The sequence below is a fragment of the Zalophus californianus genome, chromosome 7 (genome assembly GCF_009762305.2).
Source record: "Zalophus californianus isolate mZalCal1 chromosome 7, mZalCal1.pri.v2, whole genome shotgun sequence".
NCBI classification, from domain to species: Eukaryota; Metazoa; Chordata; class Mammalia; order Carnivora; family Otariidae; genus Zalophus; species Zalophus californianus.
Window position 1 is genome coordinate 118040427 of NC_045601.1, and position 27675 is coordinate 118068101.

The following is a 27675-nucleotide window of genomic DNA, read 5'->3' on the forward strand; positions in this document are numbered from 1 at the left end:
TAAGGTTCGCGCAGTCCGGCCCTTGCACAATGATTATTGGCTGATACAGTCTCAGTCAGTATGCAATGCGATGGGATTGGTAACAATTCGATCCGTCCCGTCGCCCGACCAGGGAGAGATTTATTCGTCTGATTAGCTGCCAGTCATAACCAAAGGCCAGAAGCAATTGGCTCGGGACTACATCAGGCCTCGCCTATTACAAGCCCCCTTTCTTTCCTTCACTTCCCCTTTCAGAGAATGTCCGGATTCCTATTGGACTTTGGAGCGTAGGGCTCCAAAGCACTTGATTGGCCGGAACTCGATGGAAAAATGGTGGTTAGGTGAAATGCGCGTGCGCAGCAGGCGGCGGGAAGGGGTGAGCCAATCCTGTGAGGGTTAAGCTTTCTCTGGTCCCACCCCTTCACCTCTGTCTTGTCGCCATGGTGACTGCTCTACGATTGGCGGGGTTTGGGGTTCAAAGGCCTTGGCTCGGCCTCATCCGGGTCCTCCGGCTGTGGTCTCTCTAGGCTGATTGGGCAGTTTCTTTCACCCCTGATTGGCCGAGATCGGAAAAGACGGCGAAGAGCTCGGCAAGAGAGCAAATACTAGGGTCACAGGGTTCAAAATGGCTCCGGCCTCCTTCGGTGACGTAGAGAGCAGAACTTGGGTTCGCCCCTCCCTTTTGGTGAAGAAGGGAGCAGAACTGGGATCAGCTCGACGTTTGGATGGTGCGAGCATCGATCTGCGGCGCTGGTGTTAACCCATCTCCCTCGGCTGGGGAACTCAGCCCGCTCCTCCTTAGGTGATTTGCAGAACAGAACTAAAGGCTCGCACCTTTTTAACGTGACACAGTATGACAGAGTTGATCTCGACTCCGTTTTAAACCTTAAAAGCAGGAAAGACCTAGTTCCACCCCTTTGTGAGTAGGTGCCGAGGGGGCTAAGGCCCGCCCCTTTTTGGGCGACGCGCGGTGGAATGGGGTCAGGCCCGCCCCTTCCGTCCTGTAGCGTGTCCCGCAGAACTGGGGTCTTCCTCCTGGGTTGGACCCCTGGGACTTGGGCAAGCCAGAGCTTGGGGTTTTTTGTACGAGTTTGGGCCTTTTCTACAGTCAGTGATCCTCACTGTGGCCCAAGGAGCAGAACTAGGTAACAGTCCTCCCACTACCAGTGTTCTTTACATCTTCTACTTCAGGGCGTGTAAACTCAAGCAGGGCGGAGGTGTGTCTGGCAGCGGGGACAGACAGAGGCTGAGGGCAGTTCAACACCCAGATAAAAGGTCCCACGTGACTCAAGTGAGGCAAGGTGAGAGGTTGGGAGTTGCCTAGAGGAGGGAGCGGGAGGTGAAGGCACAGGATCCCTGTACGGGTTTAGGAGAAAAGTTAGTGAGGAAGAGGTGGAAACCAAGGAGAGGAGTGACGGAATGATCCCGGTAGAGGGATAATGGAAGTATGGGGAAGAGATCAGGGACTGGAGAGGGAAGAGATACAGGACTACAGAATTAACGAGGCATGCGCATCCCAGAGTAACCTAGCGTTTTTTCTTTAATTTTTTTTTAAAAGCAACCTAATGCCCAGTTTCTATTGGAAAAGATGCGCTCAGATTCTGTGTTGGGGAGAGGGACTGTCTCAGCTTTAATGACTAAGAAGACCGATAGGAAGGAACTAGAAAAGCAAAAGTACTGAGGTTAAATAAAGAGCGTGGGAGGACAGCGGCAGGGAGACTGTCTGAGAGTATCCCTTCACTTTAAAGACCTGAGGGGGTTGAAGGAGGGAGCTGGACTACGGGGTAGGGGGAGGGCAAAAGTCATAGAGAACCAGCGAGAGCTGGAGGGTCAGGGAGATGGAGCCCTGGAAAGAAGACGACAGGTGGAGAACTCAGTGCCTGGCATATAGTAGGTGCTTGAAAATATCTGGAATTGAATGGGGGACAGGAAAGAGGTATTTGGAGAAGAGTTGGAGGGAATAAACAGCAGATAAGGGAGTTAAGGAGAATGGAAGAAACCAAGTGAAATTTCCGGGAAGAGGAGAGCTGATGAAGAAGGAATGGGCCAAGGAAGGAATACAGCACCAAGGGATACACAAGCCATGTGTACTGAAAGGGAGTTGGAGGAAAAAAAGACGCAGCTGGAGCCAGAGAAGGCCAGAGACCCAGGCAGAGCCCAGCGGAGCTCTCGCGGGGCGGAGCTACCAAGAGGAGACTGGTCGCTGCGGGGGGAGATGCCTGCGTTTCTGGGAGGCGATTGGCAAAACGGGCCGCCCGTCACCGCCCCCTACTTCCTGGCCAGCCCCGGAAACCAGCAGGCGTGGGGAGGGGTGGGGGGGGATAGCGGCAACAGCAGCCCCAGCCCTCAGAGAGACAGCAGGAAGGGAGGGAGGGAGGGAGCTGGGGGGACAACCCCCCCACCATTCCTACTGCAATGGGCCCAGCCTCCCACTCTCACCTCCCCTCCATCGGCCGGGGCTAGGACACCCCCAAATCCTGTCGCCCCCTTGGCACCGACACCCCGACCGAGGCAGAGACACAGCCACCCGCCACCACCGCTGCCGCAGCCTGGCTGGGGAGGGGGCCAGCCCCCCGGGCCCCCCACCCCACTGAGGTGGGGGCGGGAAAGGGATGGGAGGAAGTGGGAGGAGGGTGCTGAGAGGGACTTGGAGGAGGGGATGGGGGAGAGATTGGGTCTGGGAGGTGGACTGGGGAGAGGGTTGCTGGGGAAAGGAGAGGGGCCCTGAGAGGGAGGAAGGATGGAAGAGACACAGAGGGAGGAGAGACCCGGAGACCCTGTGAATTTGGGATGGGGGTGTGGACAGAGAGTCCTGAAGAGGGAATTCCTGACACCGTCCCCAATTCCTTTTCCTGCCCTTTGGCCCCACATGACTCTTAGGGGGTTGTGGCCGGGAGAAGGAGGTTTATTGTCCTCCTTCCCCCAGCAGAATTTGCTTCCTAGGAATCCCCTCAGACACCTCTATTTCCATCTAGGCACGGGACCTCTCTCAGTGGCCATCCACACTGGGCTAGATCCTTACTGACACACAGATGCTTTGTGGGGGGCCATGTTTTCTACATTGAGTCTGTGCCTTTGACATGTTTAATGGCTTATGTGCGGCTAGCTTCTCCCTATGCTATCCATGGATTGTGGAGAAATGATGTGTTATTTTCCATCAGAATTGCCCATTCTCCTATCTTGTCCAGTCTTTACATTGTTCAAATGTGTGAGTTTTTATATATTGCATCCATTATGTGGTTTCATGTTTCTTGCACATTTTATGCTTTTGCATGTTTACTTTTGCATGTAAAGATTATCCCTTACTGGTTTTGGTTCATATATCATATATTATGTCCACGATCCTGTCATATGCAGTAAGTCTTCGTGTGTGAGATCCTGTGGTTTAGTTGACTAGTGCACACTCCTGTTGTGATCAGGTTGACCTGTGTGCTGCATGTGTTTTCCCAGTCAGGGTTCACACCACACCTATGTGTGCTGTGCTCCTTTACATATTTATCATGTTTATGCTGATGTGACATGTCCACAGCATCTGTGCTTCTGGTTACACATACTATTTATTTCATAATTTTATTGGCAGTATATTTTTGTGAGTCATATTCACACATTAACCCATTTGGCACTCCGTGGTACTAATTATCAATCCTTGGACATTTCTGCTCTGGAGAGGGTCACTTAATGTCGTGTATTAGAGAAAAAGGTGACGGCGCCTTCATGTCCCCAGAGAACCATCCCCATATGCCTTACCTTGCTGACCTTCCTGGCCTGGCCTGTGTCTCTTCACATACTTTCTCTTTCCAGTGACTATGGACAGCCTGTCTGCGTGGAGCTCAGTGCATGCCACAGGGTCAGCCCTGCTGTGCACATTATCTGTTCCCCACGCTTTTTGCACTGTTGGCATGTATTTGATGACAGCAGCATCTCTCCCCTGTGGCATGTTAATCCCCATTCTGTATGTTTCTCTTCTGTGTGAGATGGGATGCGCTATCTTGATTGTTGGTGCTTTCCCTTCAATGTGACTGGATATTGTATGTGCATATTCAGAGTAGATTTACTGTTAGGCTTCTTATGTTCATTGTTTTCTGGTGACTTATCTTTTCACAGTTAATAGTCCTCAAGAGTGTAGCTATTTGATTCCTGATCATCTCTGTCATTAATTATGGCTGTGTGGTTATGTGTTCAGCCTTATAATCTGTTCCACAGATGTTTATTGAGCCCCCTCTCTGCCTCCTTCTATCCTGGGTATTGGGAGTTCCTACCCTCAAGCCACTTACAGACTGGGGAAGGAACAGAAATGCCAGTGAGCAGTTACATACACTGTGGTGTCAAAATCAGTGGTTCTCAGACTTGTGTGCACACCAGACTCACTTGGAGGGCTTGTTAAAATACAGATTGTTGGGCCCAAGGCCCAGAATTTCTGATTCAGGAGATCTGGGGTGAGGTCCAAGAATATGCATCTCTACACTTTGAGAACCAGTGATCAAGATAAAAGTGTAATGAAAACTCAGGCCAGGTGGGGTTCAAGAAAGCTTCCAAAGCGTGAGGCTGAGCTGTGTGAGGCAAATGAAGAGGCAGAAGGGCATTCCAGCCTGTTCACAGCACAGAAGCATGAAAGATTGTGGTGTGTCTGAGGAACTGGAGTTGGCGCAAAAAAGGCTTTTGTGGGGGTGTGGCCGAAGATGGAAGCAGAAGTCAACTTGTCTAAAGGGCCTGTAGACAAGACGGGGAAATGCTCAGATTTGTGTCACAGAAAGATCTCTGTGGTTGCCATGTGGACGACTGTTTCTCTAGTGCCTATTTATTAACCTTTACTGATCGGCAACGGACTTACCTTTGAACACAGACCTTCCTGTCATTGGAAGGGAGTGCCTGTAGCCTTGCTGGGAGTGACAGGTATTGCCTGAACACCATTTTGTGACTTTTGACCCTGCCGCCAACAGTGGGGCAGAGTGGAGGAAGGAGGAAGAACCTATAAGGCAGGTTCTGTGCGCCTGCCTGCACCTCTTCCTCCTGAACTCTTTCCTCTCCCAGGGCAGGTGGTGTGATGTCTCTTTTACTCTCTGCCCTCTTTTTTTTTTTTCACTTGGTCAGGCCTTATGTATTGTGTCTGCCTGACCAGGTAGCCTGCAGTATCCCTGAAGGGGGGGAAGGGGGCAGAAAGGATTTGTTTGCCTGCCTGTGGAGGCAGGATTGATAGATGGTAGCTACTCCTGGTATGTCCGTGGGTTTATCTGGGAATGGGAAGGGGGGTGGGGGTGGCTACCTTGGGGGAGAAGGGTTTTTCTGGTTATGCATTTACTACACATTCCTTCATCTGTTACTGGGCGAGATTTTAAGTTTGCCTTCTGGTGTGAGCAGGTCAGTCTTTGTATGACTGTGTGGGTTTGTGTTTGCATTAGTGACAGAGCCTTTATTCTAGCTAGTGTGCTCTTGAGAATGTCTGTGGGTGTTCTGTCCCTTAACTCTATCTGCTGTGTGTACACCTTTGTGTATATATACGGGAGCAGCGTAACTGTGGTTAGGAATACAAGCTGCTTAGGTTTAAACGAGGAAGTGCTTCTTAGGAACCGTGTCACCTCAGGTAAGTTATTTAACCTCTCTGGGCCTATCTCCTATAAAATGTAAATTGTGTGATTCGTATTTAAGGGTTTAACATAGTCTGTAGATCAGCCCTAACCCAACAGAAATATAATGCAAGCCACCTGTAATTTTTAATTTTCTGGTAGATACATCAAAAAAGGTAAAAAGTAACAAGATGAATTTAATTTTAATAATATGTTCTATCGAAGCCAGTATTCTGAAAGGTTAAGATTTCAAAATGTAATCAATATAAAAGATTATTAGTGGGCTATTTTACATTGTTTTTTTATTCAAAGTCTTTGAAATCTAATGTGTATCTTACACTTCCAGCACATCTCAGTTCAAACCCGGCCACATTTCAAGTGCTCAGTAGCCATATGTAGCTGGTGGCTACCGCACTAGACAGTCGGTCCTAAGACCTTACCAGCTTCAAGTGTTAGCTATTGCGGTTACTACTGTCCTCTTATCGTGTGTCTGAGTTGTGGATGGCCGCGTCTCATGTCTCTTGTCTTTGTGAATGTTTCTGGAGCCTTCCAGGAGAGGGGTGGGAGAGCAGTCCTGAACTCCCAGCCCCCCGCACCCCCATCCCGGAGAGGCTTCCTGGGCAGGTTTTGCTGGGAGCCCTGACCCCACCCTGTGTCTCTGGCCCTTGTCCGCATAGCTTCTGTGCCCTGCCCACCCCTCTCGCCCCTCCCCAGGAGCCAGGCCCACTGTCCCTTTCCCTGTCCCCTGCAGGCGGCCAGAATGGAGCTGTGGCCAGGGGTGTGGACCGCGCCACTGCTCCTCCTCCTGCTGCTGCCTCTCCTGCTGCCCGCCCTGTGGTTCTGCAGCCCCAGTGCCAAATACTTCTTCAAGATGGCCTTCTACAACGGCTGGATCCTCTTCCTGGCTGTGCTCGCCATCCCCGTGTGCGCCGTGCGAGGGCGAAACGTCGAGAACATGAAGTGAGGGCCGGCGGGGGGGGGGGGGGTGGCGTTGGGTGATGAGAGAACCTCCGAGTCAGAAGTGAGCAGTGGATGGGGAGGATGTGGGGTGTGTAGGGAAAGCAGAGAAAGCCCAGGGGAAAGGAAGGCCAGAAGACTGCAAAGATGCCTGGAAAGACAGCGGGATGGGGGAACGGAGGCCTGCTGACGGACCGCGGTGGGTCCTGCTGGAACCCCTTGCCATGACCCCACAGGATCTTGCGCTTGATGCTGCTGCACATCAAATACCTATATGGGATCCGAGTGGAGGTGCGCGGGGCTCACCACTTCCCTCCCTCCCAGCCCTACGTTGTGGTCTCCAACCACCAGAGCTCGCTGGACCTGCTTGGTGAGATCCCTTGTAGGGCACACCTCCCCTCCACCCCTTCCATGCCCTTCCTCCTTCCCCAGAAACTCCTCCTCTAGGGGTCCTCACCTCCCCCTCATCTCAACTTTGCCCCCTGGCTCCCTTCTCCCCTTCCCGCCCCCCCCCCCCAGGCCTTCTCACCCGCATAGGCGGGCTAATATATGTTTAATCACCTCTTCCTCCCCTCAGTCTCCCTTTTCCTTTATCTCCAGTCCTTAGTAGTGTGGCCAATGCCCCACTTACCCTGACACTGCCTCCTTTGGCCTTCACCCTTCACCCACCCCACCTTTGCCCTAGGGATGATGGAGGTACTGCCAGGCCGCTGTGTGCCCATTGCCAAGCGTGAGCTGCTGTGGGCCGGCTCTGCTGGGCTAGCATGCTGGCTGGCAGGAGTCATCTTCATCGACAGGAAGCGCACAGGGGATGCCATCAGTGTCATGTCTGAAGTCGCCCAGACCCTGCTCACCCAGGACGTGAGTCACCCTATGGAAAAGGAGGGTTGGGGCATTGTGGAGTAGAGCAGTTGTAAATAAACTGAGATGCAGGGCCAGCGGGCCTCAGAGGTCCCATTACAGCGTCACAACCATATTCTGACCCCTCTGTGTGTGGTTCCCCAGGTGCGGGTCTGGGTTTTTCCTGAGGGCACGAGAAACCACAATGGCTCCATGCTGCCCTTCAAACGTGGCGCCTTCCACCTTGCAGTACAAGCCCAGGTAACGACTACTTCCCCTTCTGCTCCTGAGCCCCCCAGCTTCCACCATCCTTTCTTGGCAGAGGCTTGTCATAGGGCCTTGGAAGGGAACTGTGGTCTGTTTGCTTTTCCCTTCCCCCAGGTTCCCATTGTCCCCATAGTCATGTCCTCCTATCAAGACTTCTATTGCAAGAAGGAGCGCCGCTTCACTTCCGGTGAGGGCTCTGAGTAGACCTGGGGCTGGGGGTGGCCGGAAAGGCCATGGATGAGAGAGGTTAGAGGGATTGGCCCCACCAGGGAGGAGGATGGGTCGGTGTCAGAACTGAGATGTCCAAAGGATCATCCAGTGTGACCGCACATCAACCAATAAATATTTATTAAGCACCCACCATACCCTGCTACACGGGTAACACTCGGTCCCTCCAGGAGGGGCCGTTATGTCCAGTGGGAGAGAGAAGGCCTGTGTGCACAAGGCTGTAGTAACACTTGGCAGTAAAGGCTAAGCTGAGACGATGGAGGCTGAAAGGGTGCTGAGGAGGTGTCTGGACTGGGCACGTGGGGAAGGCTTTGTGCAGGAGGGCCTCGGACCAGGTGGCAGCTGGCAAGCACAGGGCCAGTTGTCCAGGGTAGGGAGAAGAGAACTGAAGGGTTGGGGAGGGAGGAGCAGGAGAGCTCAGAAACTGTGCCCCACCTGCGGGCAAAGGCCCAAGTCGACGGGCCATGATGGTGCTCACCCCCTCCCAGGGCGATGTCAGGTACGGGTGCTGCCCCCGGTACCCACAGAAGGGCTGACACCAGATGACGTCCCAGCTCTGGCTGACAGAGTCCGACACTCCATGCTCACCGTTTTCCGGGAAATCTCCACTGATGGCCGGGGCGGTGGTGACTATCTGAAGAAGTCTGGAGGGGTGGGCGAGGCCCGGCTCTGAACTCCCCTCCCATCTCCCCCCACCTCCCTCCCACACCTGCCCGCCCAGTGCGCCCTGATCCTCTCCCTTGTTTCTCCTCTCCCCACTGTTCTCTTGGGAATCTTCAACTTCTGAAGTGAATGTGGATACAGCACCGCTCCTTGCCCCCTCCCAGCTCTCCCCCACGGACTCTCTTGCCTCGGTGCAGTCTCCACTCTGACCCCCACCCACCTCCTGTGCCATGTTGTCTGTGGGACGGTTGCCTCCCCCCTCATCTCCAGTGGCTCACCTACACGAGGGTGGGAACACGCCATCCTTCCCCCAGTGGACCCTCTTCCTTTGTGATCTCTCCCTCTCCACCCCACATTGGCCAGTGGACTCATCCATTCTGTGGAACAATACCCTCCCACAAGTCCATGGATTCAGTGGACTTATCCATTTGTGAGGACTCCTCACACTGTGGCTGGAAGCAATGCCTGAAACATTCCTGGCTTATCCTGGGAACACTCTTCAGCACCCTCACACTCCCTCCCATGGAGCCTGTCAGTGGAGGCTGGACTCTTCTTACTCAGAGGTCTGTCTCATCCTGCCCATACCCAGGTGCCCAGGGGTGAGCATACTCCTAGATGCCAGTTTGGTCTCCACATTTCTGCTTCCCCCTGTCCCTGTGGTACGGTTCTTCAGTGGTCCGGGCCCCAATCCAGCCCCCTGCAGCCCTGCTGTACCATTCTAACCACACACAAGGGAAGAGGCAGACATCAGGTGCTGCATCACTTCTGCTCCCTGGGGAATTGGGGAAAGGAACTGAACCCTGGCTGGACAGGATGGGAGGGCTTTTAATTTATTTCTCTTTCTTTTGAGGCTTCCCCTCTCTGAGCCAGTTTTCATTTCCTCCCTGTGGCATTAACCACTCCTGCCTCCCACCCCAGACCTGTGCCCACAAACTGGGGAGGTGGGTTGGGAGCAAAAGGAGAGGGCGGGACCCAGTTTTGCGTGGTTGGTTTTTATTAATTATCTGAATAACAGCAAGAAACCGAGAATAAAGACTGAGAGAGAGAGAGATCTGGGCACTTTCTGGCTGCATTTGTGAAGGCATTAAAGTAGTTCTCGCCCAGGCAACCTGCCCCAGCCAGAAGACTCGGGTGGGCCTAAGGCACCCATCTTCCCCCCCTTCCTTCAGCTCTTAGAAGTTTCCATCACTCATTGCTTCTTAGTGGCAGATAACCTTATCTGCACTTCCCCACCTGGCCGATCCCACAGGATTAGCAGGGCCAGTTTCTGTATAAATTAGGGGACCGGAGCTCTGGAGAGGTTCCTTTTTGGCCCATTGAGGCCTGGGCCCAGGCTGTTGTCCTCACAGGAGCCTGGTGAATGACAAGGAAGCAAGCAGACACATTGGCTGTAGACTTCTGGGGCTACCAGGGCACTGGAGAGACTCTCACCCAACAATAAGTGGACTGGGGACAGGGCACCAGAAGAATGGGTGAAGTGTGGATATCTAGGGACAGTATGGGAAGACTGAAGTGTTGGGGAAGGGCTTGGGGAAAAGAGAAAAGCGATCTAGGGAAAGGTGTCTCGGAGAGCTGGGGGCAGCTATTGGGCGATGAGGGTTCAAGCAGAGAAGGGCAGGAGGACTCACTCACAGGCGCCTAGCCTCTCCTCCAGCAGCAGCACCTGGTCGCTGAGAGACTCGATCCTGTCACTGCGGCCCCATAGCTCTGCCACCTTTTCCGGCTGTAGCTCTTCCGGTGGCATGGGCAGCACAGCTCGGACCCAGGCCCCAGCCTGACCAGCCCACTACAAAGGAAGAGACACCTCAGGAGTGTTGGGGTGGAACACACCCTGCCGGGAGGGCTTGGCCCCCATCTCCACTCACGTGCTCCAGCCGCTCTAGGCGCGCTCGCAGCTCCCGGATCTCCCGCCTCAAGACGCGCTCATGTTCTGCTTCCCGAACTGAGACAAAAGAGTGTCACCCACTGCCTAGTCGAGCCCAGGCCCTCGCCGCCACCCATACTCCCACTCACCCGCCACGCTGAGGACGCTGGCACCGGTTGGGGGCTCCAGGGTGCCCTCTGTGCAGGTGCGCCCATCTGGGCCCAACACCAGACCTCGGGGACAGCGGCAGGTGAAGCTGCCTGCCGTGTTGATGCAATGGTGCGAGCAGAGGGTGACACCAGTCCTACATTCATCCACGTCTAGTTAAGGGAAAGAGGAGAGGGCTAAAGGGTGGGGGCGAGCTGGTTCCCCGAGGGTGGTGAGGTCCTGGCGATGCTGGAGGTGGGGACGGGGTGGGGGGGGGGGGCCACTCACCCACGTGACAGTGCTTCCCACCCCAGCCCGGGGCGCACTCGCACTGCTCTGGCCTGACACAGACGCCTCGGTTCAGACAGGGCTTGGCGCAGATGGCTGTGGGTGCAGGAGGGCGGTTCAAAACAGGACCAACAGCCAGCCTCCCCAGCTCTGCAGCGCGCCCCGTCCCCAGGCCTGGGAAGACCCAGTCTCACCTTCATCACAGGTGAGCGCCCCCGGATGCCGCTTCTTCCAGCCCTGGCAGCACACAACGTGGGTCTGCGGCACCTCCCTCCTCACCTCCCTCCACGCCACTCGGTATGTGGTCCTAGAATACAGGCCTGGCTCTGAACGTTGGTTTATGGGCTTTGGTCTGGGTTCTTGAAGTTCTTCTTGAAAGACTTGCAGAGTCCAGGCTCCCTAACCCTCACCTGTAGGTGCTGCAGATTCGCCTTCCATTGCACACAGTCAGGTAGGGCTTATACACTGGTTGGCTGTAGGACTCGTTGTAGTGGAGGGGGACCACCAGCATCTGCTTGGAGCAGACCCCCTGACTGCACCCAGGCCGGAGAAGGTGAGAGACAGACACTGAGTGGGCCAGGCCCTGGGGGCCAGGAATCCCCCTCCCCTCAAGGCTCCACTGAGGGCCCACCCTCCCTGGGGGTGACAGCCCCACCCCCATTCTAAACTTCATGGTTTTGCCACTTGTTGAAGTCCCATCCCCAGCCGGTTTCCTGAAGACCTCATACCTGCCCCCGCCCCCTCTGTCATCACCTCTCTTTAAGGGATCCACCCTTGGCCCCCTGGACTGACATCAGTAGCAGGAGGAACGAGAGTCCGCCTAAGAGAGTGTACAGCTCATCCCTGGACCCCATGATTCTCCTTGACTCCAAACTCTGCAGGCTGCAGGCAAGAAGAGGTTAATGGAGGCCCTTCCCCTCTCCTGTAAGCTCTCCAGCTCCAGCCCCTCCAAGAGCAGTCGGCTAGTGCCCTCTAAGGGAGTCAGCACGTTCATTTGTACACACTTGCACTAGCCACCAGCATCGTCTACACCTGCATGTACATTTAACGTGACCCCTTCGTTCAGCGCACACGGTCCCCGCAGCATCATGCAAGGGCACACCCCAACACACTCCCTCCACCTCCCCTCTGCACAACACAGTTAACTCTCCCCCAGGACCCTCCTATCTGTAACATGCCCTCTTCTGTCTTAAGTTTTCTATCTTCGAAGCCTCAGATATTCACCATTACACCCCCTCGCACCCAAAACCATGCACCTAGAAAATGCACCTTAAATACATCCCTACTACCTCCAACACGGACACAACTCACACTCATTCTAAGGCTCCTCCCCCACTGACATGGTCTCCCCACCTGTCTTTCCCTCTCTCCGGGAGACTTCAAGCAGACCAGCCTCAGCAGCAGCAGCTCAGACTGGTGGGCGGGTTGGGCAGGCTGGGAAGGAGAGGAGGGGCTGGGCCAGACAAAATCCTCCCATTCTTGCCCCCTCCCACAAGCCTTCATAGTTCCTGCTTGATCCGCTCAGTGGGCTCCAAGTCCCACTACCCTCACCACCACCCCAGCGAAGGGCCCCCTAGAAGTAAATTTCCAACCCTCTGAGGCCCCTTATTTCTGGACTCCCCAAATCAGCAGAGGCTACTGGCTCTGTAACACCACTGGTACCCCTGGCCCTTGCCACACCCCTCATCCCAACACCGACTGGGGGAGAAGTGGGGGGCAGGGAGACAGAACTGGCAGAGAAAAGCAGGGTCAGGTGATGGGAGAAGAGGCAAGACCAGCTGAAGAAAGAAAGGAGGGCAAGTCGTCACAAAAGGCCAAGGGCGGCAGGGGGACAGCCCAGGGCACCACGGGGAAATTTCCCCGTTTCTTGATGACATTTGTTAGGGCCTGGGGTGGGGGGCAGAGTTGAGTCAGCCACCACCCCCCATGCGAGAGTAGACAGGGCCCTATTGTCTCCACCAAAATTCCTTCTTTCAAGGAAGAGGAGGCTCATTGTCCAGCCCCTCACCCAACTGTGGCCTACAAAGGTCGAAAAGGGGTACAACGAATGCCCACCCTGACCCTTAGCCCCCTCGTCTAGCCTGGGGGTGGCAGGCGCATTCCACCCATGAGGCTGGGGCACAAACCACTGGAGCCCTGGGCTCAGCCCCCCAAGCTTAGGCTGGGACAGGAAGAGAATTGTCCTCTGCAGGAAAGAACCCACAGAGAATCAGGAACCCACACAGAATGGGCATTTAGAGAGCGGAAACACCAAGGGGGTCCCACCCCAGACCAGGCATCCGGGCACCCAGACCTCAGACTCTCCATCCCCACCCTCCTTGGGGAGCCAGGTCCCCCTCACCTGGAAATGAGCCAAGCCACACTGAAGAAATGGAACTTTATTTCCATTAATACAGGGTTAACACCCATTCAATGGTAGCTAAAAGAGGGGCTGGGGCCTCAAAGAAACTAGGCTCCCAGGGGGTACCCCAACACTGAACATAGGGACTGGGGGGATCCCCAAACCTGAGATGGGCCTCACAGGCCATAGATAATCCCCAACACTGACATTTCAAGAACGGAACTGTCCCCATAGGGGAGCCTCAGAACCCCACTCTCATGGGTAGTCCTTCCTGGGAGTTGGGAGGGCTGAGGAAAAGGGAACATGGGGAGAACAGAAGCTAAAAATGACCTGAGTGGCCTGGAAGGAGACCCCCGCAGCGGGCAGGGGCCGGGTTCTCCTCCGGTACAGCCCGAGACCGAGGAGCAGCAGAGTACCGCAAGTTCAAAACCTGGTTTCTCTCTTCCCAGCCTCGGCCTTGGGAGGGTGAGAGAGCACGGAGCAAACCCCAGACATGAGGTGCGGGAGACCAGGATGCGTCATTCACAGAGGAGAAGAGGAAGGGATCCTGGGAGCCCCAGTTGGTGCGGGCAGTGTGGGAGCAATGGGGTGGTCACAGGCACACCGGAGCCTGACATCTGCTTTCCAAGGCCACCGCTTGGTCTCTGGGCTGGGGAGTTCCTGGGGGATCCCTGAGGACATCCTCAGGAGAGCCAGGGTTCAATGCAGGCCTCATAAAGGGTACGGTTGGAGTGCCAGGCCGTGTGGGAGATCCCAGCCATCGGACACCTCACAATGGCTCCCCGGGCCAAGAGAGTCTTCAACCCAAAAGAATCCCGCAGATAAACCTTCAGGGTGGGCGAAGGGTCACAGGAGACAGACAGACGGAGAAACAAAATGAGTTCCTGCTGGTGTCCCAGGTCCCCTCCCGACAGGGTGAACCCTTCCGCTCTCAAGGGTCGGCGGCAAGGAGGGCTACAGAGGTGGGGCAGTGCATGAAGAAAGGGGAAGGAATCCCAGGGGGCTCACCGGTTGCTCCTCCATCTCCAAGACCGTCTCATTTGCGTCATAGAAACCGAAGAAGCTACAAAGAGATTGAGGGTGGGCAGGGGAGGAGGTTATCAGGAGAGGTGGAGAAAATCAAGGTAGGCTAGGGGACTTCAGGAACTCATGGCAGCAAGGAAGACACTCAAAATGGGGATCCTGTACCTCATGAGGTGATACAGAGGCTACAGCATGGCTTCTACAGAGTCCCATCAAAAATGCATAACCTGAATCTACTCGTGAGGCAACAGCCGACAAACCCCAACTGAGGGACATTCTACAAAATGGCTGGTTCATACACCTCAAAAATTTCAATGTCAGAGACAAAGACTGAGGAAGTATTCCAGAAAAAAAAACAAAGACTAAAAAGACAGGACAAGTAATTGGGACTCATGATCCCAGGTTGGATCTTGCAGTGGATCTTTTTTTCCCCCTATGGGGACAACTGGAAAATATTTGAATCAGGTCTATAGAGTAGCCTATCCATGTTAAGTCCTGACTTTCATCACTGTACTGTGGCTATGTAAGAAATGTCCTATACACAGGAAACAGTCACTGACATACCGAAGTTTCAGGGATAAAGAGACCTCATGTCTACAACCTACTCTCAAACGGTTCACAAACACACCTAGACCCCGTGTGTATGTTTACAGAGAATGGATGAGGGCATAAACATGGTAAAATGTTAACATTCAGAAAGTCTAGGTGAAGAACACGTAAGATTGTTTTTGCAGTACTTTGGCAACTTATCAAGTATGAAATTATTCCAAAGTAAAAAGGTCTTAAATTTTTCAAAAGTACTATTTAATGACATGGGCCATGAGTGGGCACTGGCCATGAAGAACAAACATTACTGGGTAAGGGTGTAGGAGAGCAGCAGGGGCACACAGACCTGGATTTGAACTCCAGCTCTGCCGCACACTCCCAACTGTGTGTGGCCGAGCATCTTACTTACTCTCTTTGTCCTATCTAAAAATACTTCTTTGCAGAGAGGAAGTGAAGCCCCATGGTTAAGTTAGATAGCCTGACTTCACCAGTCACTGGCTCTATGAGGACTAAATAAGGTTTATTTGAAAAGTACTTAGAAGAGTGCCTTGGCATACAAAAGGTGCTATATTACTATCTTCAGAGGGTTGTGGAGGTAAAATGAGATAGAATAAATCCCATCCATGGGCGTCCATGACTCCTTCATTAAAAACCCTCCAAAGCCTTCCCATCTCACTCAAAATAAAAAGTCAAGGGCTATGGCTGCCAAGAGCTGGGGGGGAAGCAGGGATGGGGAGTTAATGTTTATTTTTTTTAAGATTTTATTTATTTGTCAGAGAGAGAGAGAGAGCACAAGCAGGGGGAACAGCAGAGGGAGAGGGAGAAGCAGACTTCCCACTGAGCAGGGAGCCCAATGCAGAACTTAATCCCAGGACCCTGGGATCATGACCCGAGCCGAAGGCAGACGCTTAACCGACTGAGTCACCCAGGCGCCCCAAGTTAATGTTTAATGGCTATGGAGTTTCAGTTTGGGAAGAAAAAAAAAGTTCTAGAGATGGATGATGGTGACAGTTACACAAGAATGTCAATGTGCTGAATGCCACTGAAGTGTACACTTAAAATGGTAAATTTTATGTTGTTTATTTTAGGGGGGAAAAATCAAGGGCCTGACTGCCCTACAAAGGCTACACATCATTGGCTCCCTGCTACCCATTTCATCTCATCTCCCACCCTCTCCCCAGCTCCCTGCACTCTAGCCACACTGGCTTCCTTATTCCTCACACCTGCCCCAGGACCTTTGTGGATGCTATTCCTTTCTCTGAGTCGTTTTTCCCCCCAGATTGTTGCACAGCTCCTTCCTTCACTTAAGTTTCTACTCAAATGGCAACTCTTCCAGGACTTGTCTGGCCACCGTCTGACAAAGGCTCCAGTCATCTTCCAATCCCTTCCCCTGCCTTCTCTTACCACCATCTGACATGTATGTTTACATTTATTATCTGTCTCCTGCACTACTAGATCATAAGCTACGTAAGAGCAGGGACTTCTCTTTCATTTACCGCTGCATCCCAATGGCCCAGAAAAGTGCCTGGACATACATACAGTGCTCAGTAAATACTTGTTGAGGACTAAAGTAGCTTAGGTGACATTTCAGATCACTCATGATGATCTGCAACAGAGGCCCACACATAGCACAATGGAGCCATGGATTTTCCTGAGGAACAGGATGGAAAGGACAGGGCTGGAGGCTATTACGGAAGCCCAGGTACGTAAAAGAGTTGGTAAGAAACATAAAATGGCATGGAACTATACACACACATCCTACAATGAGAATTTCCTGGTTTTGATATTGTGCTGTAGTTACATAGGATGCACTCATGGGGGGAACCGGATGAAGGATACATACCCAGGACCTCTCTAAACTATCTCTGCGGGAGCCTGGGTGGCTCAGTCATTAAGCGTCTGCCTTCGGCTCAGGTCATGATCCCAGGGTCCTGGGATCGAGCCCTGCATCGGGCTCCCTGCTCAGCGGGAAGCCTGCTTCTCCCTCTCCCACTCCCCCGCTTGTGTTCCCTCTCTCACTGTCTCTCTGTCAAATAAATAAATGAACACTTTAAAAAAATAAAATAAAAAAATAAACTATCTTTGCAACTTCCTGTGAATTTGTAATTATCTGAAAGTTAAAAGCTTTAACAAAGCAAGGGTTTAGGGATGGAGAGGAAGCAGAGTCTGCAGGCCTTAGTGACTGGCTGGATACAAGGAGTTGAGGGATGACTCCCACGTTTTGGTCTTGAGTGACAGGATCCGTGGAGGGTGGGGCATGAACTGGACAGGGGGAGGTACAGGCCAGTTTCAGGCCTGAGATGAAAATTGTGGGGGGCTGGGGGATGTCCTTAGCCCATCTTCAGGCCACACAGTCCCTTATTACCTAGACTGCCAGGGGGTAATAACACCATCATCAGGGCCCCCAATCAGCACCAGACGGCCCACACGAAGAAAGTTCTTCCTCCATGCTGAAGAGTGGGAAGAAAAGAGCTTGAGTCAGTCACAGGGGTCGGGCCAGGCTGGAGAGGGAAACATAGGGGGTCAGAGAGGCAGAAAATGGGACCCAGGTAGGAGCCTAGGGTCTCACCTGTGGCGTTGGGATGATCTCTTTCACCATTGATCAGGGCCAGGAAGCTGCTGGCATTCAGGTACAAGTCATCATGGTGGGGGTCTAGGTACAAACAACAGAAAGAGAGTCAGAGGGGCACCTAGGTGGCTCAGTTGTTAAGCGTCTGCCTTCGGCTCAGGTCATGATCCCAGGGTCCTGGGATCGAGCCCCACATCGGGCTCCCTGCTCTGCGGGAAGCCTGCTTCTCCCTCTCCCACTCCCCCTGCTTGTGTTCCCTCTCTCGCTGTGTCTCTCTCTGTCAAATAAATAAATAAAATCTTTAAAAAAAAAAAAAGAGAGAGAGAAGCAGGGCAAAGAGGCAAGACCAGAGGCTGGAAGGCCAATCAGGGGACTACAATAATAGACAAGGTGAATACTAATATAACAGTAACAACAATAATAATTGTAAACACTACAGCAAACACCTTTACCCAGCACCTATGATGCCACGTACTGTTCAAAGTACATTAAGTTCGTTAATGTATTTAATCTTTGCAACCCCCTATAGGGTAGATACTATATTATTATTTTACAGGTAAGGAAAACAGTCACAACCAAATATTTACTATCTGGCCCTTTAAAGAAAAAGTTTGCTGACCCCTGCCCCAGACTACACTCTGAAGTAATAAGGTAATACACATAAAGTGTTCTGAACAGTCCCTATTCACATAGTACGTGCTCAATACATGTAAATAACTATCTTCAGCATCACCGCTGTTGGTTATGGTACAGGGAAGCAGCAGGCCCCACCCCTAGGGTGCCCCCTCCATGCAGACCCCAGTTTGGCATCCCCTATTCACCGTGCCAGTAGTTGCAGATGGAGAATTCCTGGCCCCAAGGGCTATAGCAGATCCGGTAGAGGTTAGACCTCATGGAGGTAGGGAAGAGCCACTTCAAATAGTCCGTATCTGGCAAGAGAACAGCAGTGTCCAGTGGCCCCAAACCTCTGTGTCCCCAAACCTCGGGGCCCCCTATAGAGCCCACCATCCCCACTCACCTCCATACTGTCCCATTTGTGGAGAGGAGAGAGAGATGAAAGAATCCACATTGTGCTCATCCATGACGGAGAGCAGTGCCCGGCACACCAGGCCCCCTGGAAACAGAATGCCACATTAGGCTGAGACTCAGGCACAGCTAGGCCAACAGCCTCCCCACTCGCCCCCCCCCCCCCAACAAGTCCGTAAGGAGACTGAGGCCCAGAGAAAGCAGGCACACCCTGGGGCAAAAGGTTACACGTCATGTACGTGACAGAGCCGGAATTAGATTCTGGGTCTTCTGACTCTTAACTGTAGGGTGCTTTTTACTGTCCCATTATCCCTTATGTCCAAGAACCATGGGTAATGGCAAAAGGGAGCAGTAGTTGGGGAAGCCTCCCTCCCACTGGGGACACAGAGCGATAAGACCCAGGTGCTGAGGGAAGTCAGAAAAGTAGGTCTCAGGTACTAGGGCTCTGGCTGGAACATCGGGGTTCAGAAAACGGGACACTAGGAAGTGTCCCTCAGATAAGGATCAAGCCTCAGATAGGGCTTAGAAGTTGGGAAGGGGAGGGCGCCTACCCTGCGAGTAGCAGATGAGATGCACCCCTTCGGGGGCCTTTGCCATGATGGGGGCCACAGCCTCTCCGAACCCTTGCACCTGTTCCCACAAGGGTCGCAAGCTCTCTCTCCCATCGAAGAGATCGAGCACTGTCACCACAGTCCCAGGGTGTGTCTGTGGGAAGGGGGCAATGCTGCAACAGGGGATGGACTATGAATCCCCTCCACACCGCCCCCCGGCCAGCGTCCACATGCCTACTGCGCCCTGCTAGAACCCGGCAACTCATCCCTCGACTCTCCCAACGCCGGCACCAGCTCCTCAAGGAACAGAGCAGGCCCAGAAGGGCAGCTTTCAGTTCCCCATTCTCCTTCCCCCCCGTCACTACAGACGCCTCCAACGCCCCACAACCGGGTTTCCCCTGCCAGACCTCGTTGATGTATTCCAGCAGGTGGCGGAAGCTGTATGAGCTGTCAAAGAGCCCGTGGACCACGATGACCGGTTTGTAGGAAGCGCGATGGGGCGCGGGGGCCGCGGGCAGCAGCCGCGGCTGCAGGAACGGCAACAGGAGCAGGATCCCCGCCGGGGAGAGCCGCAGCCCCCTAAGGCCCAGCATGCTCCCGCCTGAGAAGGGGGCGATGAGGGCCTGTGAGACAGATGGCAACACGCTCTCCCCTCGGAGCAGACGCCCGGCATTCGACACCTCCCGCCCGTGCTCACACTAGGTCCAGGTCACAAAATAGCCCGCTTTGAACTTACTTCAGGGCTGCAGAGAAACACACCCCCCTACACGTCGACGCACGGACACGCACCCGAAACCCCGCCCCCAACTCAGCGGGGACTCAGTCCCTAGGCCCAGGATCTTCCTAATGCATGATCCCAGCCATGCACGACCCTGGGTTTTGCAAGAAAAGACCCCTGAGCAGCAGCGCAGGCTCCTGGAGAATGCAAGCTCCCACCTGGCCTAGGTCCGTGAGCCTGGCTCCGCCTGCTAGTTACTTCTCCCTAGATTGGAACCCGCGGGGGGGGAGGGGAAGGGTGTAAGGAGAGCGCGCGCAGGGGAATGACGGATGGGAGAGGGGAGGCTGCTAGGGGGTCGCGCTTCGCCGTCACGTCCGGGGCTTTCCCTGGCAACCGTGCCCGCGTCCCCTGTAACGCAGGCCGGGACCGGAGGGGCAATGGAACATTCCACTGCCTTCCGGGAGCGGGGGAGGAAGCAGGCAGAGCGATCCATTTAGGCCCGCGGGGAGAGGAAGAAGCGGCAAACATATCCTGGGAATCGAGAGGCCAGTCCAGGCCTTGCTGCACCAGCGACCCGAGGGTCCGATTTCCTGGCCGTGATTCGCCCCAATTCCCCCAATTCAGGCGTCCAGCTCCGCTGCGGAACATGAAGTTCTCTTTCCCCCAGGGTGGGGGGTGGGGGGTGGGGGGTGGGGGGGAGGGCGCTGGGGAATAGACCGGGGAAAAGCAGCCCTCCGCATTTCGTCCTACGCCGGATCAGGGCTGAAGCCAGCCCAGGCGGACCCCACCCTACCCCTACCCGCCCGCCGGCCGGCCCCAGGTCAGCGTCTTACAACTCTTCATTATGAAGTGCGTGTAGTGCCCTTGTGTCCAGGGACGCGAAGAGTCCTCGAGGCCCCTCGAGCTAAAAGTGCAGCCTGGCCCAGTTTCTCCTGGCCTACTCTACTCCGCGCCCGGTATACGACCCACCTCCAAGGGGCGGAGGGCCCCCGGGGCAGCGCTGACTCACGCTCGCGTGGTTTCCACCCGTCTTTCAACTTGAGGGACCCCCACAATCTGCCCTTAGCTGGGAGCTCCTGTGGGCGGCTTCCGACGCAGACCCTCGCACCGTGTCCAGACCCCCGAGCTCCAGGCGCCCGGCACCTCCGCCTGTGACCCCTTCCCGATACCTGGGTGGGCTTTTACTTAGCATTTAAAGGCGCTTCCCTTGAGGAAAAAGGTTTTCGAAGCTTGTCTGAATCCCTCCCTCTATTCACAAGGTCTTTGCAGGTCTAAAGTCTCAATAAAACCGATTTGTGCCCCGGGGTATGTGATGTGAGGGTGGGGTGGCGGTAGGGGGTCAGGAGCGCACCCGAACGCCTTGGAAACTAGAACGACCAGTTTGGGGCCGTGACCTAAATGTCTGGAGCCTGGGACTGGTCCAGGCGAGGGCCTCAGCTCTGTAGGCTCCGCTTGGACGCGGAGGGGAAGGACACAGCCCGGGAGGGCGACTGCCTCAGGCGGGGGATGGGGAGGACTAATCTGAAGCTGGAGGCCGGGGACTGTGTTTTTGCAAAAAGCCCAACTCCTGTAAGTCTCAGTAGACTGCCTACCTTCACCTTCCCTCCCTATATAAGCGCTCCCAAGATACGACGAACAAATAAAGGACCGGAATTACAGCTGTGCTCCGACCCCCCCCCCCCACCACTACCACACACTCCTGTCGATTCAGGAGGTGGCCTCGCGTCTTGGCAGGGGTGGTGGGTGGGTGGGTTGGATTTTAAAAAATAGATCTGAACACTGACGCGCCCAGGAACTCTAAGAAGCCCAATTATCAAAGGGGGAAAGGGAGACCAAGCACATATTCCCAAAACAGAGTTGCCAGAAATGAGCTGATCCATCCCCTCCTTCTCCCAAAGTGCTCAGCTCCTTCACCCTGGAGGAAAAGGTATCTCCGTATCCCCCAAGCTTCCTCTCTGTCCTCCCACCCCCACTGCCCCAGCCACAGGCCCAACTCCCGCTGAACCACTATAAACCCAAGCCCCCCACTTTACCTGCAGTTCACCCCAGGCCATAACCCTGGGAACTCTTCAAGCCATCGCAGGTCTCAGCTCTGCAGTTCTCCCTCATACACAGTTATCTTTCCTAAAGTGGGGGAAAGTAGAGCTAAGGATTTGGAAGAAGATCCTGAGAACTTTCAGGGACTCTGAGGGAAGCTGAGGAGGGGGGCCCCTGACTAGGGTGAACCAGATCCGGTGGGGACTGGGGTACTGAATCCACTGAACACCTGCTCACTTCCTCCCACGATATAATCACTACAGCCAGTCTTAGAGGGGAAGACTCTAGAGAATTCTCCCTCCCTCCTTCCCTCCCTTGGTCCCACCCGCCCTTCCTGGTCTTACTTGCCTCCCTGTTTCCATGACAACTCCAAGGGAGCCCAAACTGGGGGCTTGAATGCCGGGGTGAGAGGAGGAGAGACGGAGTGAGGGTACCTCGGAAACTCTCCCCCTCCCTCTCCTCGGTCCCTTTAAGCTCCCCCCCCCTCCCTGCTCTCCCTCCGCCCCCCGCCGCTGTCTTCATCTCTCCATCTCTGTGCTGCTGCCGGCTGCGCAATCTGCACACCGAGACTCCGACGCCAGCCAGGGACCCCGACTCCTGCTACAGGGACCCTGTCCCAGCGAGACCACAGGCATGTCATCGGAAAAGTCAGGTAAAAAAACAACAACAAAACCTGCCCTTTCCACCATCTCCAGACTCTTCCCCCCATCCTTGGCCCCAACCCCCTCCCTCCCTTACCCCTGGGGGGGGGGTTGATTCTGTTTCACTCCCCTTCTGTCCAGCTCTCAACCCCCCATCCCCCTTCTCTTTCTATATCCCTCCCTTCTCTTCCTTTCCTCCTTCCAATCTCAGCCCTCATCCCCTTGCCAGCAACACGGAAAGGGGACAGGTTGAAAGGGTGAGGGAAGTACAGAGTGGCCTAGCATCAGCCAGGTACTGCAGGGATAGCATCATTGGGAGTGACAGATGGACAGATGACACTGGCTTGCATGGAGACATCCAGTGGAGATATATAAAGATATGATCAGATGGAGGTTGTCAGGGGAGTGAAATCCAGAAGACCCTTCTTTATCTGCCCCAAAAGAGGAACTGACTGGGATTCCCAGAGAGGCTAGGGCACCCCGCCCCAGGACAAGAAGGCAGAGTGGAATATGTCATCGCACATGTGTTTATACAACTGTTGACTTGAGCAAATGTTAACACAGTGTTGCATGTCTACACATGTGCACACACAGGACTAGCTCAGATGGGCAAGCCCAAGGCAGCCGTAGCTTGGGTGGCCAGTGAAAGCTAGGTATGGGCACATTGCTGTAGATGGAGAAGAGTGGAGGAGAGTTGCGACCTCAAAACTAGATTGAAAAAAAGAAGGGGGGGGACAGATGGCCTAGATACAACCCCTTTCCTGCCCCAAGACCAAGAGATGGCTTCTCACCTGTCTCCTCTGTCTCTCCCATTATCTTTCTCCATCCCTGGCCCTCTGTGTCTCCCCTTTACCCCCTTCCTTATCTCTTCTCTGCCTGTCTTGTCTCTGTCCCCATACCCTCTCCTCCGCTCACCACCCCCAGGCCTCTCAGACTCAGTCCCCCACACCTCTCCACCACCCTATAATGCCCCCCAGCCCCCGGCCGAACCCCCCGCCCCTCCCCCACAGGCAGCCCCTTCCTCTCACCACCACCACCACCACCACTACCACCAGTCCGGGACCGCCACCCTCCCGCGCTTAGGGGCAGGCGGCCTGGCTTCTTCCGCGGCCACTGCTCAGCGCGGTCCCTCATCTTCCGCCACTCTGCCGCGGCCACCACACCACGCCCCGCCCGGCCCGGCCGCCGGGGCGCCCCCACCCGGCTGCGCTACCTTGCCCCGCATGCCACCCGACCCTTACCTGCAGGAGACTCGCTTCGAGGGCCCACTGCCCCCGCCGCCGCCAGCCGCCGCCGCGCCGCCCCCGCCAGCGCCCTCTCATACTGCCCAGGCTCCGGGCTTCGTGGTGCCCACGCACACGGGGGCGGTAGGCACGCTGCCACTGGGGGGCTATGTAGCCCCCGGCTACCCCTTACAGCTGCAGCCTTGCACTGCCTACGTGCCGGTCTACCCGGTGGGCACGGTGAGTACAGGGTGGACAGGGTCCCGGGAGGAAGGGCTGGAGACACACTGGGGGCTGGTGGGATAGAGAAACAGGGCCACGGGACCGGGCAGGTTCCTAGGACAAGGCCTAGGGAGAGGAGGGACTGAGGAAAGGCTTGGGAATGTGTGTGTGTGGTGGGGTGAGGGGGAGGATCTGGCGGTCAGTTGGGATCAGAGATCAGGGTCTGAGAAGGGGAACGGAGCACAGAAGTCCAGAGGACGTTTGAAAGAAGGAAAAGATTGAGGGGGAGAAGAAATGAAATCTGGGGACCAAGGAGGAGAAAGGAGAAGAAACCTGGAACTGACTGAGTAGGGAAGGCAGATACTTGGGGAGAAGAAACAAGGCCTGAAGTGAGCCGGGGCTGCACTGATGGGGCCATACCTTCCGGGGAGGGAGTGTGGAGACCGCTAAGAATACAGGGTAATGACAGCAACCAAGAGAAGAGAGGGACCTACGCCGAATTCATGGGTGTCCTGGAAGGGTAGTGGATAAGTTCCTTTGAGAAGCAAAGTGCAAGAATGGTGCCTTAAAAACCACTCTGCCAGACGCAGAACGTTGGTGGGCTAAGAGAGGATGGGAATGACGTTCTGTCCTCTCCCTGCACAGCCCTATACAGGCGGGACCCCGGGGGGAACAGGAGTAACCTCCACGCTCCCCCCGCCGCCCCAGGGCCCAGGGTTGGCCCTGCTGGAGCCGAGGCGCCCGCCGCACGACTACATGCCCATCGCGGTGCTGACCACCATCTGCTGCTTCTGGCCGACGGGCATCATCGCCATCTTCAAGGCCGTGCAGGTGCAAAGGGGGAGTCGAGGGCGGCGTTTGGGAAGGGCGGCCTCACTCGGTTTTTCCTGTTCTAAGGGAGTGCTGGATGTTCGGGGGAAGCATCTCAGAGGGCGCAGCAGCTCTGATCCTCTTGCTTCCGCCCTTCCCCCGCAGGTGCGCACGGCCTTGGCCCGCGGAGACATGGTGTCTGCCGAGATCGCTTCACGCGAGGCCCGGAACTTCTCCTTCATCTCCCTGGCGGTGGGTATCGCAGCCATGGTGCTCTGTACTATCCTCACCGTAGTCATCATCATTGCCGCGCAGCACCACGAGAACTACTGGGACCCGTAACGACTCGCCCGGCCCGGCCCCACCCCGCGCCCCTCAACCTCCCAAGCGCGTTCTGCAGCCACGCCGCGGATCCAGTGGGTGCCCCGCACACCTGCCTCTGGGGCCACCAAATTTCGATACATCCTAAACTCGGCCTCCACGGAACTTCTCGCCTTGCGGGCACGCTCCGAATCCAGTTCCTCAGGAACCCCGAAAAAACCCCCACCCCCAGAAATACCACTTCCCAGGATCCCCGCCAAATGCCCGGCCCTCAGTCACTCCAGTCCCCCGCCGCCTCTAAATGCAGCGCCCCCAGCCGAGCTCCTTCGGTCTCCGCTCCCCAGCCGGAGACTGGTCCCCAAAGCCCCGCCTCCTCTTTAGGCTCCGCCCCGGCTCCGACAAAACCCCGCCTCCAGGTCGGCAGGCTCCGCCTTCTTTTTGTCCCCGCGGGGTGATTCAGTCCAGTGATTGGGTTGTGGCCATAAGGCTTCTCCCCACACTGACAGACTCCTCCCCTTCTCCTGGCGCAGGGACCTAGCCCCGGGGTAGCCACGCCCCCACGCTCTCTCATCTTTTCGTAGTACAGTTTTGTCTCTTCCACCCCGGTCTCTTCCTATTTTCTTGCTAATCCCAGAACCTCTACTTTTGGTATTTTTGGAATGAGATTTGGGAGGTTCCCAGTTTAGGACCTTTCACCCTGGGATGACGAAAGCCCCCGTTCTCTGTAAATATTCCCTTCCACCTATCCCAACCAGTGGGCAGCTGGGCAGAAGGTAACCCAGGGTACGGACCTCCCAGCGTCGGGAGGAGCCAGCCTGCTCCCCGCTCCCCTCGGCAGTCCCCACCTTGTTCTGATTTGTGTGTGAGTGTGTGTGTGAATTTCTGAAAGAATATTAAAGAGACTAAGTGGATTTATCACCCGCAATTCCAAAGACTGCAGCCTTGCAAAGACCCTCCTCTTTTGTTTGCCCCTTTTACCTCCCCTTAGCTTCCCTTCCAAGGGAAAGAGATAAAGAAAACTGACAGAGACAAAAGTGGGAGGAGCAGATCTCCAAGACACCAGAAAGACAGACACAACCCTGGGGGCTGGGGGCAGGGGCAGGGATCTCCTTAGGAATTCCACCAGGGAGATCTGGTATGAGGTCCATTCTTGATGGGGATTTCTTTCCCTAGTACACATTCCCACTTCCTACTAGACTGGGCTTAGGGCTGTGAAGAGAGAGCATTTACAGTTAGACCCAATATCTATCCCCAGAACTCCAGGAAATCAGGAGAAAAGGACAGACTGTTCTGAGGAAGTTGGTCAGGGACAGGGTGGCAGAGAAAAGATGCCAACTGCCTACAGCTGTTCCTGCCTTTGAGCCAGAGGGTGGCAAACAATTTCGATTAGAGCCCTACGTGGTTTGTTGTACCTGTAAAAGCAAAGGGAGCAGAGTGCTAAGGGAGGCCATCTCAATCCATTCAGGTTGCTGTAACAAAAATACTAGACTGGGTGGCTTATAAGCAGCAGAAATTTATTTCTCACAGTTCTGTAGGCTGGAAGTCTGAGAGCATAGCAGAGTCGGGTGAGGGCCCTCTTCTGAGTTACAGACTTATCATTGTATCCTTACTGGTTAAGGGGCAAGGGAGCTCTATAGGGTCTCTTTTATAAGAGCCCTAATCCCATTCATGTGAGCTCCACCCTCTTGACCTAAGCACCTTCCAAAGACCCCACCTCCTAAAACCATCAAATTATGCATTATGATTTCAACATATGAGTTTTGGAGGGACCACAAACATTCAGAACACAGCAGAGCCCCAGGGAGGAGATCACTAGGCTCTGAAAGTCCAGCTGGAGCTAGTTGCCCTCTCCTAGCCTGAGGTCAACCGGGAGGCCTCTGGTGGGGGTGGGGGCGGTGCATAAGCAGTGGACTCAGTATCTTCAGCTGTACACCTGCAGGCCGGGGTTCTATGCTGAATTTGTGCATTCATACAACATGAGTCTGCAGGATGCTGGCGTGACATCTGCTGAAACAAGGGATGCGATCACTGACCTCATGGGTTTTAGGATCTAGAAGGAACGCCATCCACTGAGACAGGAGCCGTGGGAGGAGGATGGGATGGAGTAGGGAAATTGTGAGCTCTCCTTTGGACGTTTCAGATCTTACGTGCTTCGCTCACCAAACAGATTGAAAAGAGAATTCACATTTGCAGCTTCCGCTTCCTCACCACCTACTCACTAGCTGACCCCCCCCCCTTAAATAAGTATTGTCAGGGATGTGTCTGTGTCTCTTTCTTTCATACCCACTATTTCTTAACCCTTTTTTTTTTTTAATTTCTTAACCCTTTAAAATATTCTTCCACTCCCCACTCTACTGAAACTGCTCTCTCAGATCGTACCCAATGACCAGAAGTTACCAAGAACCAAAATCAATGGTATTTGCAGAGTATGTGCACACTGCCTCTCTGAACCCTCCTAGGTCTGTCCCTTGACCCTAGACTCTCCACTCCCTCGGTCCAGGGACATGTAATCTTTGCCCCCATCTACTTCCGCACATACTTCTAATCATCCCCCTCCTCCTCTCCTCTCCTTTTTTCTCCTCCCTTCTCCTAAGTATCCATCTCTAGGTTTTTTCCTTTTCTGAGACGTTCCCTTAAAAATCTCATCTACTCCAGACTCAGATATCATTTCTAACTAAATGTTTCTCTGCCATAGACTGAGTGTTTGTGTTCTCCCCCAAATTCATATATTGGAATCTAATCCTAGTGTGATATGGGGCCTTTGGGAGGTGATTAGGTCATGAGAACAGACCCTCATGAATGGGACTAGTACCCTTCTAAATGAGACCCCAGAGAGTTCCGTTGCCCCTT

General features: G+C 54.6%; 4 protein-coding genes across 16 annotated transcripts; 2 read left to right on the forward strand and 2 right to left on the reverse strand.

The window, feature by feature from the left end:
- Positions 1 to 533: 533 nt before the first annotated feature.
- On the forward strand, positions 534 to 9547 carry AGPAT1 (1-acylglycerol-3-phosphate O-acyltransferase 1). 7 transcript variants are annotated; one of them, XM_027601551.2, is made up of 8 exons: positions 534 to 781; positions 1171 to 1280; positions 6295 to 6503; positions 6737 to 6870; positions 7186 to 7361; positions 7506 to 7601; positions 7722 to 7794; positions 8324 to 9547. In XM_027601551.2, the coding sequence occupies exons 3-8, from the start codon at positions 6304 to 6306 to the stop codon at positions 8506 to 8508; spliced, it is 864 nt and encodes a 287-aa protein (XP_027457352.1). In that variant the 5' UTR covers positions 534 to 781; positions 1171 to 1280; positions 6295 to 6303; the 3' UTR covers positions 8509 to 9547. The 7 variants fall into 7 exon arrangements, with proteins under 7 accessions (XP_027457352.1, XP_027457349.1, XP_027457350.1 ...); XM_027601548.2 differs by lacking the exon at positions 1171 to 1280; XM_027601549.2 differs by lacking the exons at positions 534 to 781; positions 1171 to 1280 and adding an exon at positions 976 to 1124.
- A 164-nt stretch (positions 9548 to 9711) lies between these two features.
- Positions 9712 to 13014, reverse strand: EGFL8 (EGF like domain multiple 8). Of its 4 annotated transcripts, XM_027601540.1 has the most exons (8): positions 11551 to 13014; positions 11208 to 11330; positions 10992 to 11104; positions 10798 to 10893; positions 10512 to 10682; positions 10364 to 10440; positions 10131 to 10284; positions 9712 to 9851 (listed from the first exon to the last, which is right to left on the reverse strand). In XM_027601540.1, the coding sequence occupies exons 1-8, from the start codon at positions 11649 to 11651 to the stop codon at positions 9775 to 9777; spliced, it is 912 nt and encodes a 303-aa protein (XP_027457341.1). In that variant the 5' UTR covers positions 11652 to 13014; the 3' UTR covers positions 9712 to 9774. The 4 variants fall into 4 exon arrangements, with proteins under 4 accessions (XP_027457341.1, XP_027457340.1, XP_027457343.1 ...); XM_027601539.1 differs by having other exon boundaries at positions 11208 to 13014; XM_027601541.1 differs by having other exon boundaries at positions 9781 to 9851; positions 10127 to 10284; positions 11208 to 13014.
- A 146-nt stretch (positions 13015 to 13160) lies between these two features.
- On the reverse strand, positions 13161 to 22111 carry PPT2 (palmitoyl-protein thioesterase 2). 3 transcript variants are annotated; one of them, XM_027601544.2, is made up of 10 exons: positions 20405 to 21594; positions 19790 to 19835; positions 19261 to 19454; positions 18854 to 19007; positions 18295 to 18390; positions 18098 to 18205; positions 17277 to 17360; positions 17073 to 17157; positions 14147 to 14201; positions 13161 to 13965 (listed from the first exon to the last, which is right to left on the reverse strand). In XM_027601544.2, exons 3-10 carry the CDS (start codon positions 19444 to 19446, stop codon positions 13822 to 13824), a joined length of 912 nt encoding a protein of 303 aa, XP_027457345.1. In that variant the 5' UTR covers positions 19447 to 19454; positions 19790 to 19835; positions 20405 to 21594; the 3' UTR covers positions 13161 to 13821. The 3 variants fall into 3 exon arrangements, with proteins under 3 accessions (XP_027457345.1, XP_027457346.1, XP_027457344.1); XM_027601545.2 differs by lacking the exons at positions 19790 to 19835; positions 20405 to 21594 and adding an exon at positions 21605 to 22111; XM_027601543.2 differs by lacking the exon at positions 19790 to 19835 and having other exon boundaries at positions 20405 to 21595.
- Positions 19468 to 26432, forward strand: PRRT1 (proline rich transmembrane protein 1). 2 transcript variants are annotated; one of them, XM_035728668.1, is made up of 5 exons: positions 19468 to 19798; positions 22083 to 22260; positions 23497 to 23712; positions 24340 to 24525; positions 24670 to 26432. In XM_035728668.1, the coding sequence occupies exons 1-5, from the start codon at positions 19704 to 19706 to the stop codon at positions 24844 to 24846; spliced, it is 852 nt and encodes a 283-aa protein (XP_035584561.1). In that variant the 5' UTR covers positions 19468 to 19703; the 3' UTR covers positions 24847 to 26432. The 2 variants fall into 2 exon arrangements, with proteins under 2 accessions (XP_035584561.1, XP_027457338.1); XM_027601537.2 differs by having other exon boundaries at positions 19473 to 19798; positions 23174 to 23712; positions 24670 to 26430.
- The last annotated feature ends 1243 nt before the right edge of the window (positions 26433 to 27675 follow it).

Excerpts from the sequence above, each read along its gene's own strand:
- AGPAT1 (XM_027601551.2), top strand. The coding sequence starts at position 6,304 with ATGGAGCTGTGGCCAGGGGTGTGGACCGCGCCACTGCTCCTCCTCCTG. Across the intron at positions 7,362-7,505 it reads AGACCCTGCTCACCCAGGAC|GTGCGGGTCTGGGTTTTTCC; the intron begins GTGAGTCACCCT and ends GTGGTTCCCCAG. Across the intron at positions 7,602-7,721 it reads ACCTTGCAGTACAAGCCCAG|GTTCCCATTGTCCCCATAGT; the intron begins GTAACGACTACT and ends CCCTTCCCCCAG.
- PPT2 (XM_027601543.2), bottom strand. Across the intron at positions 18,391-18,853 it reads TCTCATCTGCTACTCGCAGG|GGGGCCTGGTGTGCCGGGCA; the intron begins GTAGGCGCCCTC and ends TTCTGTTTCCAG. Across the intron at positions 17,361-18,097 it reads CATCTGCAACTACTGGCACG|ACCCCCACCATGATGACTTG; the intron begins GTGAATAGGGGA and ends GTTTGTACCTAG.
- EGFL8 (XM_027601539.1), bottom strand. The coding sequence starts at position 11,470 with ATGAAGTTTAGAATGGGGGTGGGGCTGTCACCCCCAGGGAGGGTGGGC. Across the intron at positions 10,441-10,511 it reads CAGCGTCCTCAGCGTGGCGG|TTCGGGAAGCAGAACATGAG; the intron begins GTGAGTGGGAGT and ends CTTTTGTCTCAG. Across the intron at positions 9,852-10,130 it reads GGAGGAGAGGCTAGGCGCCT|GCTCCTGTGAGGACAACAGC; the intron begins GTGAGTGAGTCC and ends GTCATTCACCAG.
- PRRT1 (XM_027601537.2), top strand. Across the intron at positions 23,713-24,339 it reads CGGTCTACCCGGTGGGCACG|CCCTATACAGGCGGGACCCC; the intron begins GTGAGTACAGGG and ends CTCCCTGCACAG. Across the intron at positions 24,526-24,669 it reads CCATCTTCAAGGCCGTGCAG|GTGCGCACGGCCTTGGCCCG; the intron begins GTGCAAAGGGGG and ends CTTCCCCCGCAG.